The sequence below is a fragment of the Megascapheus bottae genome, chromosome 1, assembly GCF_031878675.1.
Source record: "Megascapheus bottae isolate mThoBot1 chromosome 1, mThoBot2.hap1, whole genome shotgun sequence".
NCBI classification, from domain to species: domain Eukaryota; kingdom Metazoa; phylum Chordata; class Mammalia; order Rodentia; family Geomyidae; genus Megascapheus; species Megascapheus bottae.
Window position 1 is genome coordinate 59,318,035 of NC_143509.1, and position 18,432 is coordinate 59,336,466.

The 18,432-nt window shown below is 48.3% G+C and overlaps 1 protein-coding gene across 1 annotated transcript; it reads left to right on the plus strand.

Moving 5' to 3' along the window:
• Positions 1-7,267: 7,267 nt before the first annotated feature.
• On the plus strand, positions 7,268-17,890 carry LOC150069285 (nuclear receptor subfamily 1 group I member 2-like). The gene is made up of 9 exons (XM_090332226.1): positions 7,268-7,357; positions 11,074-11,286; positions 12,375-12,508; positions 12,767-12,954; positions 13,558-13,832; positions 15,561-15,703; positions 15,874-15,990; positions 16,294-16,399; positions 17,743-17,890. The coding sequence occupies exons 2-9, from the start codon at positions 11,096-11,098 to the stop codon at positions 17,888-17,890; spliced, it is 1,302 nt and encodes a 433-aa protein (XP_090188352.1). The 5' UTR covers positions 7,268-7,357; positions 11,074-11,095.
• The last annotated feature ends 542 nt before the right edge of the window (positions 17,891-18,432 follow it).

Below are 18,432 nucleotides of genomic sequence, written 5' to 3' on the forward strand. Positions count from 1 at the left end.
CATTTGTTTAACAGAGATATGACTTGAATTATTAAGGGAGTAATTGGGCTTCTGTCCAGTTTTATATAGGCTGACACTAACATTGGTAGCAAATTGACTACATATAGGCTATCAGAAAACAAGTTCATTGATCCATGGATTAAGGCCAAGGCAACTGCATACAGCTCCTTCAACTGTGCAGATCCTGTGACTGGCTCAAAATAGTGGGTGCCTTTCCTTTCTTTGGTAAGTAGGGAGGCAGGGCATATCACTATGGCAGATCCCGCCTTTCTCCCATCTGTGAATATATTTGCTGCTCCAGGGAGGGAACTGGTGGAAAATAGTATGGGGGAGCGTCCATTGTAACCTTGAAAATGACGACACCCATCTTGAAGTACCATAATGGCAATCCAACTTACCCATGAAACCTTCCAAGGCAGTGGCAACCCGACCATGGTTTCTTCTGACCCACTCGAAGTCTGACAACCGATAGGGGATTACCAGCACGTCTGAATCTCGACCATAATGCCTCAGGGAAACATCTCTACCCAACTGGTCAAGTTGTGAATAAACTCTAGGAGCCCCTCCTATCAACACATGTATCCATTGAAGGGGCTGGCCTAGCTGAGTAATTGCTGCAAAAAATAGGTTAGAGCCGGGGAGAATCCAAAGACAGAGGGGGCATTGGGAATTATAACGAGCCAATTGTGCCACATTTAAGGGTATCTGAATCTTATTAAATATTGATTGATGTAATGAGGTCATAGTAATAATCTGTAGGGGCCTTATCCTTTAGAGAGTAAAAAAGCGGAAGGAGTTCTTCTGTAGACAGGTGAAGCCAAGGTCTCAGCCAATTCAGCTCACCTAACAATTTCTGTAATTCTACCAAGATGTAGGATGATTGGAAGAATAATTGGGGTTTGAGAGGACAGGCAGCGTCCAGTCTAAGTTCAGTCCCCAGAATCTTAAAGGGAGACAAGGTCTGGACCTTGTCATTAGATATATTCAATCCTCCCTTCTGTAAAAGAATCTGAAGTTCCTTATAGGCAGAGCTTAATGTCTCGTTGTCAGTTGCCCAAATAATAATATCGTCCATGTATACATATATAGTTATGTCTGATCTCCTCCGAAGGGATTGCAGAATTTGTGAGACATAATGTTGGCAAAAGGCTGGGCTATTGGGCATGCCTTGGGGCAGCACCACCCACTCATATCTTTCATCTGGCCCCTGGAAATTGATTGAGGGAATGTAGAAGGCGAATTTTTCACAATCCTGGAGATCCAGAGGAATAGCAAAGAAGCAATTCTTAATATCAATCACAATGAGGGTCAAGTCTCGAGGGATGGAAGGATTCTAAGGCAACCCTCACAAGGGGGTACCAACATGAACCATCCGCTCATTAATCTTTCTTAGGTCCTGTAACATTCTCCATTTTCTGAGGACTTCTGTATGACAAACACAGGACTATTCCAAGGGCTTAGAGAGGGCTTGATATGTCCTAGGGTCAGCTGTTCTGATATTATCTCTCTTAGTTTTTGTAATTTATATCAAGGAAGCAGCCACTGTTCCACCCAAACTGGAGGGCCTGGAAGCCAATGGATGGGGGGGCGGTAGGAACAGTGGCCTCTAGGATTGGGAGTGAGGCCTTACACTGGGTGCAGGAGTGTTCCGCCTTGTAGCCTCCAAAGGTGGAACACTCTAGGATATCATTACAAAACCTTTCATGGTCTGTGGTGATGAATGCCTTTGCTTCTCTCAAAATATCTTGTCCCAGTAGGTTGGCTGTTAGAGCAGACGCCACTAGGGGGTGCACCTCCCCCTGGCTACCATCCACATCTTTCCAAGGGAGCCAGTCCCTAGCCTTCTCAGACTTGGTATCACCCCCCCACCCCTAACAACTGGGGTCTGGGAATCAGCTTCCACTGGGGGTGGGGGGGAGAACCTCCTCCTTTCTCAGTACTGTCTGATCTGCTCCGGTGTCAATCAGGCAGCGAAACTTCTCCCCCCTTCCCCTCACTATGAAAATATCCATTTTTGGCGTAATCCCTGGGATTACTGGGATGGTCCAGTGAGCCCTAGGCAGATCTCTAGAAGAGATGCCTCCTTTGGGTGACAGGGCTGGAGGGTGCCCCGTCATTAGTTTAAAGGCTTTCCCTCAATATTGAATTTAGTTTACAATTTCTTTGCCAATGGAATCCCTTCCTGCAGCAGGGACAGGGTGTTTTAGGTGGAGTTTGGCCTTTGGTCTGGTTTGAAAGATGTCCCCTAGGGGGCGGATCAGGTATCTGCCCTCTAGGGAAATCTCTTTTGAAGTGGCCTTGCTGGCCACCCCCAAAACAAACTCCTCTTGCAGCCCCATTTAAAGAGGTAAGGGGGTAGAAAGCACCTCAGCAAGTGAAGCCACTTGGGCTTGTAGGGCTGCAACCAGCATCTGTGACTGGTGGGCTTGAGAGCCCACATCCTTAGTGGCAACTGTCCACCTCCCCATAGATCTCTCCTTCATTCCTGCACAGGCCAGTTTGTGGTCTGCGGTCATCCCCTCCCTGACCAGCATCTTGACAAATTGATCTCGGGGGGCCCCGAAGGGAGCTTTCTTTGGAGGCTCGATTCTACTGTTTCTTTTTCTTTTTCTTTTTCTTTTTTTTTTGCCAGTCCTGGGCTTGAGCTCAGGGCCTGAGCACTGTCCTTGGACTTTCTCAAGGCTAGAGCTTTACCACTTGAGCCTCAGCACCACTTCTGGCTTTTTTTCTATATGTGGTACCGAGGAATTGAACCCGGGTCTTCATGCATGCTAGGCAAGCACTTTAACCACTAGGCCAAACTCCCGGCCCCTCCATTCTACTCGTTCTATAAAGGTGGCAGGGTCCTCGGTAGCCTTCTGAGAAATTCCTGATATTGGAGGCACTGAGGGGCCTTCTTCCAATTTTTTCCATGCAGCCAGTCCCAAAGCCCGCACCTGTTCTTGGTAGGGGGCAGGGATAGCAGCCTGCTGGGGTCGGTGGAAAAGTGATCACTGGATCCTGATAGCATCCCATAAGTCACAGGGACCGGGGTATTAACAGCCTGGCTCCTCTCAGCCTGGGCATGGCACTCCTCATAAAAAAAAAGGCACACCATTTGAGATACAGGGGGCCAGGAAGCACAGCCTTAGTTACGTTTTTCCAGTCTAGGGTGGTGCACTGCTGATGAGCCAGGCCTTGGAGGATGGTCTCAGCCCAGGGTGAATTAGGCTCATCCTCAGAGACTGCTTTCTTAAGCTCTTTTAAATCTTGGGCCTCCCAGGAATACCATAGGGCTGGTCTATTTCCCCCAGGGTTAGCATTTACCAGGAAAGCCAAGCATGGTGGGGAAGAGTCACCATTGATTTTATAAAATGGCAGCTTAACCCGCCCTTCCGGTGTAGGGGAGGAGCCGTCGCTGTAAAATGGCGGCTTAGCCTCCTCTTCGGGTTTAACATGAGGTGGTGAAGAGTTTTTGGGGGAAGAGGGATAGTAAAATGGCGGAGGTCGCAAATTCTGGGGCAGGAGCACGTGGTGTAGGGCCCAGGGGCCCGACCTCAGGATCAAAGGGGACCAGCAATCCCTCCTTAGGGGCAGGCTTGAAACACTCCTCCTGATCAGTGGGGGGGCCAACTCACCATGACCCTAAGTGCTCCTCAGTAAAGGTTTCCCCAACTGGGTCGCCCTTTGAGGCTGTCTTGGGGGCATCTCTGCTGTCCCTAGATGTCTCCTTAACTGAGTCAGGATAGAAGCAGGCCTTGAGGGCAGACACAGTCGGGTAGTCCCCTAGGGGAAGGGGAAGATCCTCCCCCAAATTAATCTCCCTCCTTCTCACCAGGTGCTCTACACAGTCCCATGTGGCCCAATTGAAAACATTGGCCACCACTAACCCGGGAGCGGCACATGTTAAAGGTCTCCCAGATCTTCTCAGCCTGGGGATCTGAGATCTCCGAACCTTGGCCTCTAAGAATAAATGTCAATGCTTTAAGCACTGGGTCCTCATTCCTGGTGTAAGTTTGCCCGATCTTTTCAGGGAGACCCTTACCTCGTAACCCACTTGTCTCAACTTGCCGAAGGTTCCGGTCTGATGAGCGTTCTTTTTGTGTCCCACGATTAGGTCCCAGAATGTCAAAGTTTTTAGTCCTTCTTGCCTCCTGACCCGCAAGAGGGACAAGGAGAACACGCTCTGACCAAGACAAGGCCAAGAAAGGAAAGGGCTGACTGACTACCTGCACCCAGCCCTCCCTCGCCAGAGGGAGGACAATCAGACATGCAGGAAGACCCGTCAAGGCAGGCAATTGTTTATTGGGAAAGTACAATTAGCTAGTAAAGGATGCAGGAGCCTATCAGCATAAAGGTGGGCAGGGCAGGGGGAGGTAGGTGCTGTGGAGATGGCGGAAGAGTTCAGGGACAATCCCAGGGACAGCCTTACTTTACATCGCAAACCACAGCCAAGGCTTCCAACCAAGTGACGGACAGGTTGGGTCCCAAAACCAGGAAATGAACCCATTTCCCTAATGTGACGTCCCCCACACATCCATATTTTTTTTTAAAAAGTTGCTTGTAATTTCTTAAGTATGCATTTTGCTATGAAAGTGTTTCTCCCAAATAAGAGCTCACAGAGTTGAGGAAATCATACCCTTTCCTCCCTCTCATAGGATGAAATGAGGAAATCAATTAGTGTTCAGAAAAAAAAATTAGCAAAACTGAATACCTATTTAGATTTAAAAGTTCTTGGTTAGACAGAAAGAATGGAAGGGATCTTTCATGAATTTGATTGATAGAAGAGAGTTTTCAAATATATTTACAATATACCCTACTTTGAGAAACGTTAGAATAATTCTCATTTAAGAAGAGATAGAGATTGTGTGCTGATAAAATAAAGCATTTACAGAAAACATAGTTGGAATGGTCCACTTAAAATAATGGTTTCATATATATATATATATATATATATATATTTTGCTGCATAGTTGAGTTGGTGAGAAAAAAGCATGAAAGTTGTCTTCTGCCCTGTGTGCAGGCAAGTAGGAATGCTTGGAGGTCTTTCTGAGCTGTCTCCATCTTCAGCTCTCCAATCTTCTATGTTCTAGAGAGAATGACTTGGGTTTCTTCCATTTGCAGGGTGGTTGGACTCTCTTAATTACATAGTAGAGCTCTGAGTTCTTCATCAAGAACAGTGACTCAGGAAGGGGAGCAATGTTGGTTTAGATTGCTGATGCAGTTGCTGCCTCTTTCTGAGCCATCCATCCAGCCTGGTTCTCCTACTCCAGGTGATGTGTGATGGATGCATGGGAGCCCCGCCCCCACCCAATCCACTTTGCATTTAGGGATGAGACTGGGTAGAGCTCTCTGTCTGCCAGAACCTGAGCGTCTGCCCACCCCTCCTGCAGTTCTATGAAATATGGAAATATCAGACCCTGATTCCAACTGAAACGTGAGAGATAGAGGCATGTCCCTACCCCTTGTGAAGTACACCATACACTCTACATTCCAAACAAGGGACTCCTAGTATAAAGCTGCAGGTGACAAGACACTACATGGACTGAACCGGGCTAGGCAGTCAACTCAGAGCTCTAAACATTGCGGCCTGCTAAACATTGGAAAGGGGACAGAGTGTACTTGGGAGCTGATGCCAGCTGCCACCTCTGATCTGGGTGAGAGTAACTGCCTTCTGACCTCTTGGGTCTGGTGACTGAGTGCCTGAAAGCACAAAGGCCAACTTCCATTTATGGTCACATGAAGATAGCAGATGAGCTCTCTTCCTCCAGGTCACGAACTGTGGTGCTTGCTTGCTTATCATTTATGTGTTTCTCGTGGCTATTCTTGAGAGACAGCCCTCGAGTTATGATGAACTGTGGTTGTTATTTTCCAAGATTGCTGGGCTGAGGGAGGAGAGGAAGTAGCCTCTGCTTTTCTTTGAATTAAGAAAACCTTATTTTGAGTGTGACTGAGAGGGACTCTGATTCACCTCTTCCTTCTTCTACGCAAAGAGAGTGGCTTCAGTGCATGTGCTCTTCTAAGTCTGATAGTATCATGTCTCCTTTGTGGAGACACACCACATTCATTGTTTATTCCCATGCTGATAACAGAGTGCTTCCTATGGTTTTTCAGTACAAATGCTGAATTTTCCTTTTTTTTTTCTTTTCTTTTCTTTCTTTTATTATTATTTTTCTCTTGCAAAAGCCTGGCTGAATGTGGGGCACGTCACATCACATAAATGGGCTCATTTCCTGGTCTTGAGGTCCAACCTGCCTGTCACCTGGTTGGAAGGCTTGGCTGTGGTTTGTGATGTACAGTGAGGCTGCCTCTAACTCTGGGATTGCCCCCCCCCCCCGCCTTCTCAGACAGCACCTACCTTCCCCTGCCATGCCCACCTCTATGCTGATAGGCTCCTGCATCATATACCTACCCATAGTATTTGCCCAGTAAATGACTTCCTGCCATGACGGATCTCCCTAGTGCATCTGTCTGTCCTCCTGCGAGGGAGGGCTGGGTGTGGGCCACCCGTCGGACCTCACCTTTCTTGGTCTCGTCTTACTCAGAGCGTGTTCTCCTTGTCCCTTTTGCGGGTCAGGACTAAAAATTCCAACAGCTGAAGATGTATTTTACTTTCACTGAGTACAAGAGATCATCATTCCAACCCTCTTCTGCTTGGATATCATAGGCTTAACACCTTTCTTTGAAGCAAATACAACTGTATTTGATTAAAAGTATGCATCGAATTGGTCTTTTGAAACTAATATGTTTAAAAATATTGTTATTGGTCTATACCACTTGCATTTTTAAGGGCTAGAGTACAGTAATGCCATACATATAAGCAGTCTAAAATGATCAAATCGAATACCACTTCCATGTGTTCAAACACACATAAAAGAGCATGTGGACTCTTCTAGTTATTTTAAAGAGACATCATAAATTATTGCAGATTGTAATTGCCCTGTTGACCTTTGAAACTCTGGAAATCTTTCTTCCTGTCTAAACATACCATGGTCCCCATTATCTAGTCTCTAATTCTCCTCTTCATTTCCTTTCCTGATCTTTAGCAAGCAGTATTCTACTTACTTTTCCAAAGAAAAAAATCATTTTTTCAGCTCCATAAAGGAGAGCAGGCGAGTCTTTCTCAGTATTTACCTTTCATTTAATATAATATATTTCAGTATTATCATGATTCCCAGAATTGACAGAGTTCATTATTTTTATGGCTTTATAAGATAACCCTGTGCCACATGTTTTAATCTAGCCATCCATCAACAGATATGGGAGTTGATTCCAGATCTCAGATGGTGTGAGCAGTGCTCAGTAGATGTGGCAGTGGAGATACCGCTTTTAAAGACTGATTTCATTTCCTGTGGGTGCATTTATGATTAGGGAGAAGGTGAGTCATATGGTGAAATTCTTTTTTTTTTTTGGTGGAATTTTGGACTTTCTTTCTTTTTGTTCTTTTTTCTTTTCTTTCTTTTGCTTTTTCTTTGTGTGTGTGTGTGTGTGTGTGTCATGGGGCTTGAACTCTCCTGGGTGCTATCTCTGAGCTCTTCAGCTCAAGGCTATAGCCCTACCATTGAGCCAAGCTCCACTTTCCTTTTTCTAGTGGTTAATTGGAGATAAGAGTCTCAGGTCCCTTTGTGCCCAGACTAGTTTTGAACCTTGATCCTCAGATCTCAGCCTCCTGAGTAGCTAGGATTGTAGGTGTGAGTCACCATGCCTGGCTTTGATGTTGTTTTCTATGGTGCTTTACTAAGTTATATACTCATCAGCAATGTCTGAGGTTTACCATTCTTTGAATGCTTGCCAGCATGCTTTCTTGGTTTTGGTTTTTGGTGCCAGTTCTGAGGCTTGAACTCCTGGCCTGGGCTATATCCACAGCACCATATCTGGCTCTTTCTGGAGGAATCAAATGTAGTGTTTCATAAATGCTAGGCAAGAACTCTTCCAATAAGCAACATTCCCAACCCCACTGACATGTATTTAGTTTGTTTAGGTAAGAATCATTCTTGGAAAGTGGTGCTCTGGCTCAAGTGGTAGAGTGCTAGCCTTGAGCTGAAGACCTCAGGACAATGCCCCCACGCCCAGAATTCAAGCCCCAGAACCAAAAAAAAATTCATTCTTGTCCCCAGACACCCTGAAGTGAAATCTCATTGTCTTTTCCAGTGGAATCTCTCTGGTGACCAGTGATTTGGACCAGTGATTTCATATATTTTGTGGCCATTTATATATCTTCTTTGAGGAAGTGTCTATTCTGATTATTTTCCCATTCTTAATTGGATTTTTATGATGAGTTTTGTGAATTCATTATGTAGTCTACATAGCAATCCTTTGTTACATGATCAGTTTGTACATATTTCCCCCAACTATAGATTCTCTCTTCCTCTCTGCCTCCCTCCCTCCCTCCCTCCTTCTCTCTTCATCTCTGTCTCTGTGTCTCAGGCTTTGACTCTGTCTCTGTTTCTCTCTCTCTTTGTCAGTAGTATGCTTGAACTTTGAGCCTGGGCTGTCCCTGAGCTCTTCAGCTAAGTCTAGGACTCCCTCACTTGAGCCACAGTGCCACTGCTGGTTTTCTGGTGATTAATTGGAGTTTCAGGGACTTTTGTGCCCCGGTTAGCTTTGAACCTTGATCCTCAAATCTCATCCTCTTGTATACCTAGGATTACAGGTGTGAGCCACCAGTGCCTGCCTCTGCTCTATACTGGCCCTGGGGATTAAAATCAGGTCAGGGCATGAGCCATGAGCATTTTTCTTTTTTGTTTTTGTCAGATATGGGGCTTAAACTCTGGGCCTGGGTGCTATCCCTGAGCTCTTCAACTCAACGCTATCACCCTACTCCTTGAGCCACAGTGCCACCTCCAGTTTTCTGGTGGTTAATTGGAGATAAGAGTCTCATGGTCTTTAGTGCCCGGGATGGCTTTGAACTGATATTCACAGACCTCAGCCTTCTGAGTAGCTAGAATTACAGGCATGAGCCACTGCACCCAGCCTCTGAGCTTTTTTCATTCAAGGCTAGTGCTCTACCGCTTGAGCCACAGCTCCATTTCCAGATTTTTGGTCACTAATTAAAGAGAAGAATCTCATAGAATTTCTTTTTCAAGCTGTCTTTGAACCAAGATTCCTGATCTCAGCCTCCTGAGAATGTAAGCTGTCATGTTACTTCATTGTTTAGAAAGATAGGGAGTAAAAGTGATTACAGAGGGGTTACATTTATATAAGGGAGAAAATAAGTACATTTCTTTTTAAAGAGTATTACACTTTCCTTCTCTCTTCCAGTTTTTTAGCATAGAAAAGGTTCTTAATGTGATATGAATCTGTTTTTGTACATTGGCTTCTGTTGTTAGGTTTTGGGATTACACACACACACACACACACACACACACACACACTTATAGGTATATACATGTGTAATAAAAATGTTTGTACCCACCTTAGGGTGTTTTCCTTTTGTTTTGTCTCAGCTTCTACCACATTACCTGTGTTTTCCATGCAAGTTGTCTTTTAGCTGCTTGTTCTCTTTCTAGTGCTTTCCTTTTCTATCCCTCATGGCGTTCTGTGGAATGCTTCCTTCAATTTTTCTTTCCTCTTAGCCACCAAGTAAAATATTCGATTCCTCCACATTTTGCTGGGCATTTGAACAAACATACTTGGTTATTTCTAACTCCAGTGATATTGTTATGTTATTGCATCACATAATCACTATTCAGATTATGACATGGAGTTTTACTCATCTTTCATGGTCATTTGTTTAGCGGTTCTTTGCTTATCTCTTTTAATGTTTATTTAAGCATGTTTGTGTTTATTGATTGGGGGAGTTATAACATGTTTACTTGTAGAGTAAGCTTTGGTTGAATCTTGTTTGTGGCGTTTTATTCCTTTTAGGTTCATGATTAGTGAGCTTTTACTCATAGTTCTTGGAAGTAATGCACATAACTTCAGTGCAGTGAGGCAACACACCCTCTCTGGGAATCTGACAGAACTATGAGCCCAAGAGAATTTTACATCAAATCCTTGGCTTCAGGGTTTTGTGAACAACTAAAATATACCTTATTTCTGCAAGCTGACATAAGCTGAAAATTATAACTAGAGCACTCAGAGGAGATCCACTCTCCATATTAGTGCAGTTCAACCATCTAATAACCTCTTTTATTCCATTTCTAGAGAGCTACGATCAAGGACAAGTTAATTCCCTGTTCACTATTAGGGAAGAAATGCTGGCTGCTGTCTTTCCTGATAATACCAACAGAAATTATCCTCTGTGTGGAAATGTTCCTGGGAGCTTTATTTTGATTATAGAAAAAATAGCATCATCTGTGGAAGATTGCACTAGATAGACCTGTGTGTGTGTGTGTGTGTGTGTGTGTGTGTGTGAGTGTGTGTGTGTGTGTGTGTGTGTGTGTGTGTGTTTGTCTCTGTTTGTCTGTGTGTATCCACGCACATGGGCCAATACTGGGGTTTGAATTCAGGGCCTGAGCATAGGCCCTGAACTGTTCTGCTCAAGGCTGTTGTTCCACCACTACCACTATTGCTCCAAGAGATTCAGGGACTTTCCTGCCTGGGCTACACTGACAGTGAGATCCTCACATCACAACCTCTCCGGCTCCCTAGAGACACTTGTGAGCACAGTGGGGTCACTTGCCATTTGCGGCTCACAATCTACACTTCCCATTCCAAGGGAAACTCATGGCACGCTGTCAAGATGGCCTGGGCCTGGAAAGACATCCTGAGCACAGCTGCCAGTAATGATCACAAACTATTGTTTATCCAATCACACTCGACCTCCACCATGGTGGAAGTTTCTTTCTTCTACACTAAGTACAATTTGAACACACCTACACTGCCTCTCTCCCTTTCCCAACTCTCTTCTTCCTCTAGATTATTGCTGACTCTCCTAGAAGTGTTTTACTACAAAGGTCTGTCATGGACAGAAGGTCACAGTGTCATTCCAGCCTTCTCCCACAGTTTTCTTTCCATGAGCAGTCAGCTCTTCAGCCTAGCATCAGACCCAAATGAGAGCCGTGTACAGAAGGCACAGTGTTCCTTGTGCAGTCCCTAGCCCTTCACTGTCCAGCCATTTCATGCTCTGTTCTTTTTCCCTCCTTGTTCAAGAGGCCAAGAAGACAACCTGGAGATGAGACCTGGAGAAGGATGGAGCCACAATGCTCCTGTGTCCCAGGAAGAAGCAGACTCTGACTCAGAAAGGCCCATGATCAATGTAGACGAAGAAGATGACAGTCCTCAAATCTGCCGTGTGTGTGGGGACAAGGCCAATGGCTATCACTTCAATGTCATGACATGTGAAGGCTGCAAGGGGTTCTTCAGGTAGAGACACCAGCAACCTTCACTCTCCTGCTGCCATGCACACAGTGGCACATGGAACTGGATCTTCCATTAGCTCTCCAGGCAGTGTCTCAGGGGCCTCAGTTGTTCTGTCTCCAGTCTGGAGAGTGGGTGTGCTGGTGGCTCACCCAACCCTCTCCTCATCAGTTCAGATAAGCCAGTTCTATATCAGAGGAGTCCTTCATCTTCAGTTCTTCCTGGATTTAACAGGACCCCTTCCACTAAAACTTTCCTAGCTCCTGGTGTGTTCTTGAATAAAAGATGAATCAAGAAAAGTGAAAGAATTTGAAAATCCAAAATATAAGTGTTCAGTTCAGTCTTGTAGGGAAGTTGAGTAAAGTTTGGCAGAAAATGAATAGATGAACATTATAGTCTCATCTGAAAACACAGGGATGACCCAAAAATGAAAGACTAAAGTATATCATCTCAAAAGCAACACAGGCCTGGGCAGAAGAATCAGATTGTCTAGCTGAAGCATGAGGAAGATGAGAGCCAGCTCAGCAAAGGTGCCTGAGCATGGAGTTCAAACCAAACTGAGAAGGGAGGGGACGAGGAATGGGTGAGGAAGAGCAGTGGGTTGCCTTCAGGAAGGGATGAAGGCACCTCAAGGCCACCCTGAGCTTCCCTTGATTCCCAAATGGCCAGCCTAATGGGCGCCCTCTTGGCTCTTCCTGGTGGTGAATATTCACGCACCTTTAAGCCAAGTCCTGCACCCACAGCCCTAAAGATGGAGTGCTGGTCCATGCGGACATGGGACTCAGCCGTGTGCCTCAGGACACGCGGGAAGACTGCAGGCCTGGGCTGATCATGGTGGCAAGTTTTGTGCTGGACCAGGTCCAGTGTCACAGGAGGGAAGAAGTCCTAGGTGCCAACACCAAGCCTTGTGCACAGTGTGCTGGAAAGTTACCTCCCTGCTCTCCCTGTGGCCGGCAGGGTGCCAGCCCTCCTGGAAGAGCCCTGGCTAGGCCAGTGGTGTAAGGAGGGTGAGACTCCAGTGACCTGGAGGCCCTGCCTGGTTCATATCCAGGGGTGTGCATGCGCGGTGTCCAGTGCTCTCTCTGCTCCCACAGGAGGGCCATGAAACGCAATGTGCGGCTGCGGTGCCCCTTCCGCAAGGGCACCTGCGAGATCACACGGAAGACGAGGAGGCAGTGCCAGGCCTGTCGCCTGCGAAAGTGCCTGGAGAGCGGCATGAAGAAGGAGAGTGAGTGGTGGGGGCAGGCAGCCCCTGGGAGGCCAGTGCGCGCTCTGGGTGGGGTGTCTGGGCGCTGTGGGCACACGCTGGGCGTGCACATGCCTTGGGCCTGGGCGGTGCTGCACGCAAGCATGGAAGCAGCTGCGGGGACTCGTGGGCTCCTGGGAGCTGGAGCAGGGCGCTTGTGGCCCAGCTCTGGGTGGGATGGCAGGCGCCCTGGGTTTCTCGCACCTTGAGCAGGGCGCTGTGCTGCTCTGCCCCGCGCAGTGATCATGTCAGAAGCTGCTGTGGAGCAGAGGCGCGCCCTGATCAAGAGGAAGAAGAAGGAGCGCATGGACGCTCAGCCGCCCGGGCCGCAGGGCCTGACCCACGAGCAGCGCGCGCTGATCCACGAGCTGATGGACGCGCAGACCAGAACCTTCGACACCACCTTCTCCCACTTCAAGGATTTCCGGGTAAGAGCTTTGCACCTGGCCTGCCAGCCTTGTCACAGCCTCCAAACCCCAGTCTCCTCCCCAGGCCTTCCTCCAGGGCAGACTCGGGGGGAGGAGGGGCTCTTCTGCACTCAGCAAGGTCAGAACCTTTGGGGAGTTTTTAGAAAGGCACACTTCCAAGCACTCCTGGAGATTGGGCAAGACTCCCTGGGTTGGAAAATCTCTGGCCAGTGGTTCCATTTCGAGTAGGACATGGTGTGAGGCCAAGCGGTTGCAGCCTGTGGATGGCATTGGGGGATTGGTGAGGACAGGGTCAGGTGTGCTGGACTTATGGCCTTCCCTCGCCCTGCCCGCCATGCCTGGCTCCTCTCTCCCTGAGGGTGCACAAGAATCTCAGGTGATCTGCCCTCCCTGGCTAGAGTATTACATTAGCCCAGAAATCTCAGTTTCTATTCTGTCCACCTGCAGCTCCTTAAGCCTTCTCTGTGAGTGTCAGGTGATGTGTGCAACAGAGGTATGTTTGGACCACCAGAGGGGAGAGAACCAACCCCCCCACTCACACATTGAATCATCTGTTTGATAATACAGACTCTTCTGTCCCCAACCTCCGATTGTGCATTCCAGCTACCAAATATGTTTGGCAGTGACTGTGAGATCCCAGAGTTCCTGCGGAATGCTTCAGGTGAACTATCTCTAATCTGGAGGGAGTTTGTGAAGAAGTTGTGTCCATTGAAGTTCTCTCTGCAGCTGCAAGGGGAAGATGGCAGTGTCTGGAACTACAATCCCCCTAACAACAAAGACGGCAAAGAGATCATTCCTATGCTGCCACACCTGGCCGACATGTCAACCTACATGATAAAAGGTGTCATTAACTTTGCCAAAGACATCTCCTACTTCAGGTAGGCCATGGTGCTGGACATCGAGTGTGGAGAGGAAAGACATGGCCTAGAGGTTCAAAGGAGCTGAGGCAGGACCTATGAGTTTAGGGGATTGACTTCAGTGTCCAGGCCCCCTTTGTTTTTCTGCTGGGGAGACAGTTTGTCCCCCTAGTAAAAAAGGCTTTTTAAGAAAGAAAAAAAGTGAGTTGGAGGGATGGGAATCTGTGAGAATAACATGAGAAGCATCAATGTTGAAGAAGTAATGTACCGATTACCTGATGAATGTAACTATAATTCCACTATACGTTACAGTGACCATAAAATACAATTAAAAAAAAAACAAAAAAGAAATGTCCACTTAGGGGAGATTCAGATGGCAATTCCCTTTCCAGTTCAGCCTTAATGGCAGAAATCACAATTCTACTTTTCAGAACAGAGGATAGATATTAGACTTCCAGCTGATAGCTTCCAAGGGAAGGATGGGTGGCACTGGGATCCACAGGGCCAGTTCTCCCCAGAGCTGAACCTACCTTCATGAGAGCTGGATCAACAGGTGACCCAGCACCCCTGTGTGATGAGAACCACAGTCCCATCATATGAAAACTCTGTGGCTAGAGATGGTGCATTGTGTGTTTGCACTTGTGTTAGCCTCCTGTCCTCCTGAGCCTGCACAAGTGGGGCTGAATCACACATGCAGAAAGCCTGGATTCCATAGTAGGGTGGGAGCAGGCACTAATTGTGGCGCTCAAGTTATCAGGCTACCTGGAGAGAAAGGACAGACACATGCCCATGTGAAATCCAATGTAATACCAGGGAGCAATTATTTCCAACCCATGGAGCCCAGAAACGAGTGATACCCATGGGCTTCTGCACTCTGGAAACAGCCATAGGAGGAGCCAAGATACCTGGTCCTGAAAAATAGGAATGAGTTATTCAGGTGAAGGAAGCATTCTAAATAGAGAAAGTGCGGTTGAGAAAGAAGAACCAAGACATGGACTGTAGGTCAATGGCTATGTGGGAAGTTGGACAAGATGGGTCAGGTTGTTAAGCACCCAGATGTCACGCTAACTAGACCTAGATGGCCCCTGAAGGCCGCAGGAGAGGAGAGGAGAGGATGTTGTAGGAGACAGTAACTTGCTGGGCTGGCCTGTGACTGGCAGAGACTGGAAGTAGCCAGGATGCCATTACAGTAGTCCTCTGGAGGACTCCCTCCTACGTCTTCTGCTCCTTCTGCTCTTCCTAAACCTACTCCTACTTTCTCCTCTTCCTTCTCCTCATCTGCCTCTTTCCCCTTCCTTCCTGGCCCTACTTAATTTCTTCCCTATCGCCTCTCCTTCCCTTCCTCCTACCTCTCACCCTCTATTCCTGCTCTTCTTCATTTCTCCAGTTCTCTCCCCCCGTCCAGCTCATGCTTCTCTTCTCTGATGCTCGTCCCTCTCTTCTTCCTTTCTGCCTCTGCCTCTTCTGCCCTTCCTCTTCCATCTACTAGTTCCCTCTTTCCACCCCTTCCTTTCTCTCTCTTTCCCATCTTTCTTCTGCCTTCCTCTGCCCTCTCAGATCTTGTTGCCATTTTATACTTTGTTCCTCTTCAACTACTGCCTCACCTGTTCCTCCTCACCCTGCCATCCTCTTTTACTTCTCTCCTCCTCCTACCTCTTCTGTTCTTCCTCCTTTACCTCTTGGATTATGCCTGCGGTGTCTGGCTAGTTTCCCTGGAAGCTCTGATCCCCTCCCCATCTTTACTACCAGGGATTTGCCCATCCAGGACCAGATTGCACTGCTGAAGGGGGCCACTTTCGAAATGTATGAACTGAGGTTCAACACCTTGTTGAACACAGACAAAAGGACCTGGGGGTGTGGCCGGCTCATCTACTGTTTTGAAGTCCCTGAAGGTGACCTTGCAGAGGGAGGTGGGGAAAGGAGGAGCTGGTGGTGGAAGGAAGGGAGCTACAACTTTCTTGCCTAGGTTGCAGGGCCAGCAGACTGGGCAATGGTTAGGGAAGCCTGGCTCCTGGGTCAGCTTCCTGAGACACTGTCTCCCCATCAATATCCCCATCCACAGGAGAATCCCAGAGACTTCTACTGGAACCTGGGATAAAATTCCACTACATGCTGAAGAAGCTGCAGCTGCATCAGGAGGAGTATGTGCTGATGCAGGCCATCTCCCTCTTCTCCCCAGGTGATGGCTCTCCCCAGCTGGTGACCTGGCCTCTGATGATCTGCCCCTGCCCACCCGCCCTCGCCCCAGGGAAGGTTCCCACCATTGGCCAGGCTCCCCCATCACCACACAGCTAGGGTGCAGACACCCTGGCTTCTCCTTGGTCAGTGGGGTGATGCAGAGAGAGCCTCAACCCTCCTTCACAGGCCTGCCTGGTGACTCCAGCCCTGAGGCCCTGGGCTGGGAGTTCCTGGTCTCTGGCCTGACTGAGGCTCTTGCACAGCTCACCCTTGCTGATGTCACTCCCTTCCCTTTGCCCCACAGATCGCCCTGGAGTAGTGGAGCGCAAGACTGTGGACCAGCTACAGGAGAGGTTTGCCCTCACCCTGAAGGCCTACATAGAGTGCAACCGGCCACAGCCTGCACACCGGTGAGAACCGGCAGGGAGAAGGCTCATAGGGCTGCCTGGGCCCTCCTGGCAGCTCTGCCCTCCAGCTGTCTACTGGCCTGAGCCTCTGACTTCCAAGGCTCTGGGACTGCATCCTGTGATGTCCACTGACACCTCCCCTTCCTGCTCAGCCCCAGCCCCAGCCCCAGCCCCAGGCCAGCTGTGATGACACCTGTAAGGGCCTGAGGCTACATCACATGAGGTAGCAAGAACCAGATGCCCCCAAGTCTCCTACAGGGTGTCCTAGCCCTGATGATAAAGAACCACAGTGATCGTGAAGATAACAATGCCTCTGGCCGTGAGGTGTTCCTTGCAGGTATTATTTATTGGGAAGTGCCAGCCATAGTGCCCAACAGTTTTTGTGTTTTATTATCTTTAATCCTCCTAGAAAGTAGGTATAACACTGTCCTGTAAAGGGCCATGGCTTAAGTCTAGGACCTAGGGCTCTCCAGATTTGTGGAGGCTGGCATGGACCCAAGCAGAGCAAATCAAAACCAGAGATTATGAATTTCCCTGGTAGAACACAAACCAAGGACAGGAAAGAAACTATGTATCTGGTTCTGGTTGCAACTCACATGAATGCTACTTGGAAACTGGCCTCACCAAGGGCTACCACTCCTCAATGGACCTTAGTATTCCTGCATCCTGTGTCCAAAGGCTGGCATGCCAGGAGAACTTTAGATTTCAAAAAGCCTGATGTCTTGAGGATTAGGCAACCAGGCCTGATATTAAGGGGTTGGCTTGAAACTAAAATTCTCCCCTGGCCCACACCAGTTTTCTTTTGTGATGAAAAGACATGTGATACTGAAGTGCCCATGTCTTTACTGGGCCAGTCTTCCCTCTGGATGGAACCAGGTGGCCCGAGGTTCCAGCCATCTGTCTTTATCAGCTGGAGTGGAAGGAGGCATGTGATGTGTCCCCACACCAAATGCAGAGTCCAATCCAGGAAGGGATCTGACCCTGCAGGTCCTGGCTCCTGGACTTTAACCAAGGAAGTGAACCCCACACCCCTGGCCCTTAGTCTATGTGTGTGATGTCTGTCAACTAAATACATTTGGTACCATAAATGCCTTTCCCACTAAGATCTCTATGTCCTCAAGGCTTTCAGGACTGGAGCCTGTGGCTAGGGTGGAATTCCAGCTTCTACCTCAAGTGCTGGCATGCATTCTTCCCCCCTGGTAGAGAAACTAAGGAATTCAGCTTTGTCTCACCTCTGGGATGACTGTAGCTGTCCTGAGATTGACCTTCCACCCTCACATATGTGCCCAGGTGGATGGGAGAGAGGGAGGCTGTGTCTCCAGCCTCTCCCTCTGGCTGACCCACAGGTTCCTGTTCATGAAGATCATGGCTGTGCTCACAGAGCTACGGAGCATCACTGCCTACTATACCCAGAAAGTGCCTCAAATCCAAGACTCCACCTACTTCTTCACCACCCCGCTCCTGCAGGAGCTGATCAGCAACACAGATGACTGAGCAGCTGTCCTAGCAGTGGCCACTGTGTGGCAAGCAGTCCCAAGGTCCTCTGAGCTGCCACTTCCAGAGCTCCACTGATGGACATGTGATCACTCATGAATCCTCCATGAGGACTCAAAGCTGGCGTCCATTCCTCCAGAAGGGGACCCAGTTCAGCAAAGGAAAGCCACAGACCCTATGTGCACTGTGCTGGCCAGGCCTATCAGGGAGGCAAAGCTGCCCTCCCCTTGACACAGGGCCCTGTGGTCTGGGAATGAATCCCTGTTTCCCAGTGAGTGCCACAGCCCACAGAAGTGTGGGGGTTGGGAGAAGGAAGGGGTGACCAGCCCTGGGCCAAGTGACTGTCCCCACTCACCTTCCAGATCAATGGCTTGGCTTTTCATTGCATCTTTAATGCCCCTGCAGCACTCAGCTCCACCCCTCAGCCTCTTTCTAGCTGCTCAGCGGATTCCAGGCCTGGGTCTGTCCATCATCAGTGCAGTGACTTGTTGCCTTCTAGAGAAGCAAGGAGGCCTGCTCGGAGTGCAGGAAGCTTGTCATGG

Coding starts and splice junctions, on each gene's coding strand:
- LOC150069285 (XM_090332226.1), top strand. CDS start 11,096: ATGAGACCTGGAGAAGGATGGAGCCACAATGCTCCTGTGTCCCAGGAA. Junction 15,704..15,873: donor CTGTTTTGAAGTCCCTGAAG/GTGACCTTGCAG, acceptor CCCCATCCACAG/GAGAATCCCAGAGACTTCTA. Junction 15,991..16,293: donor CATCTCCCTCTTCTCCCCAG/GTGATGGCTCTC, acceptor TTTGCCCCACAG/ATCGCCCTGGAGTAGTGGAG.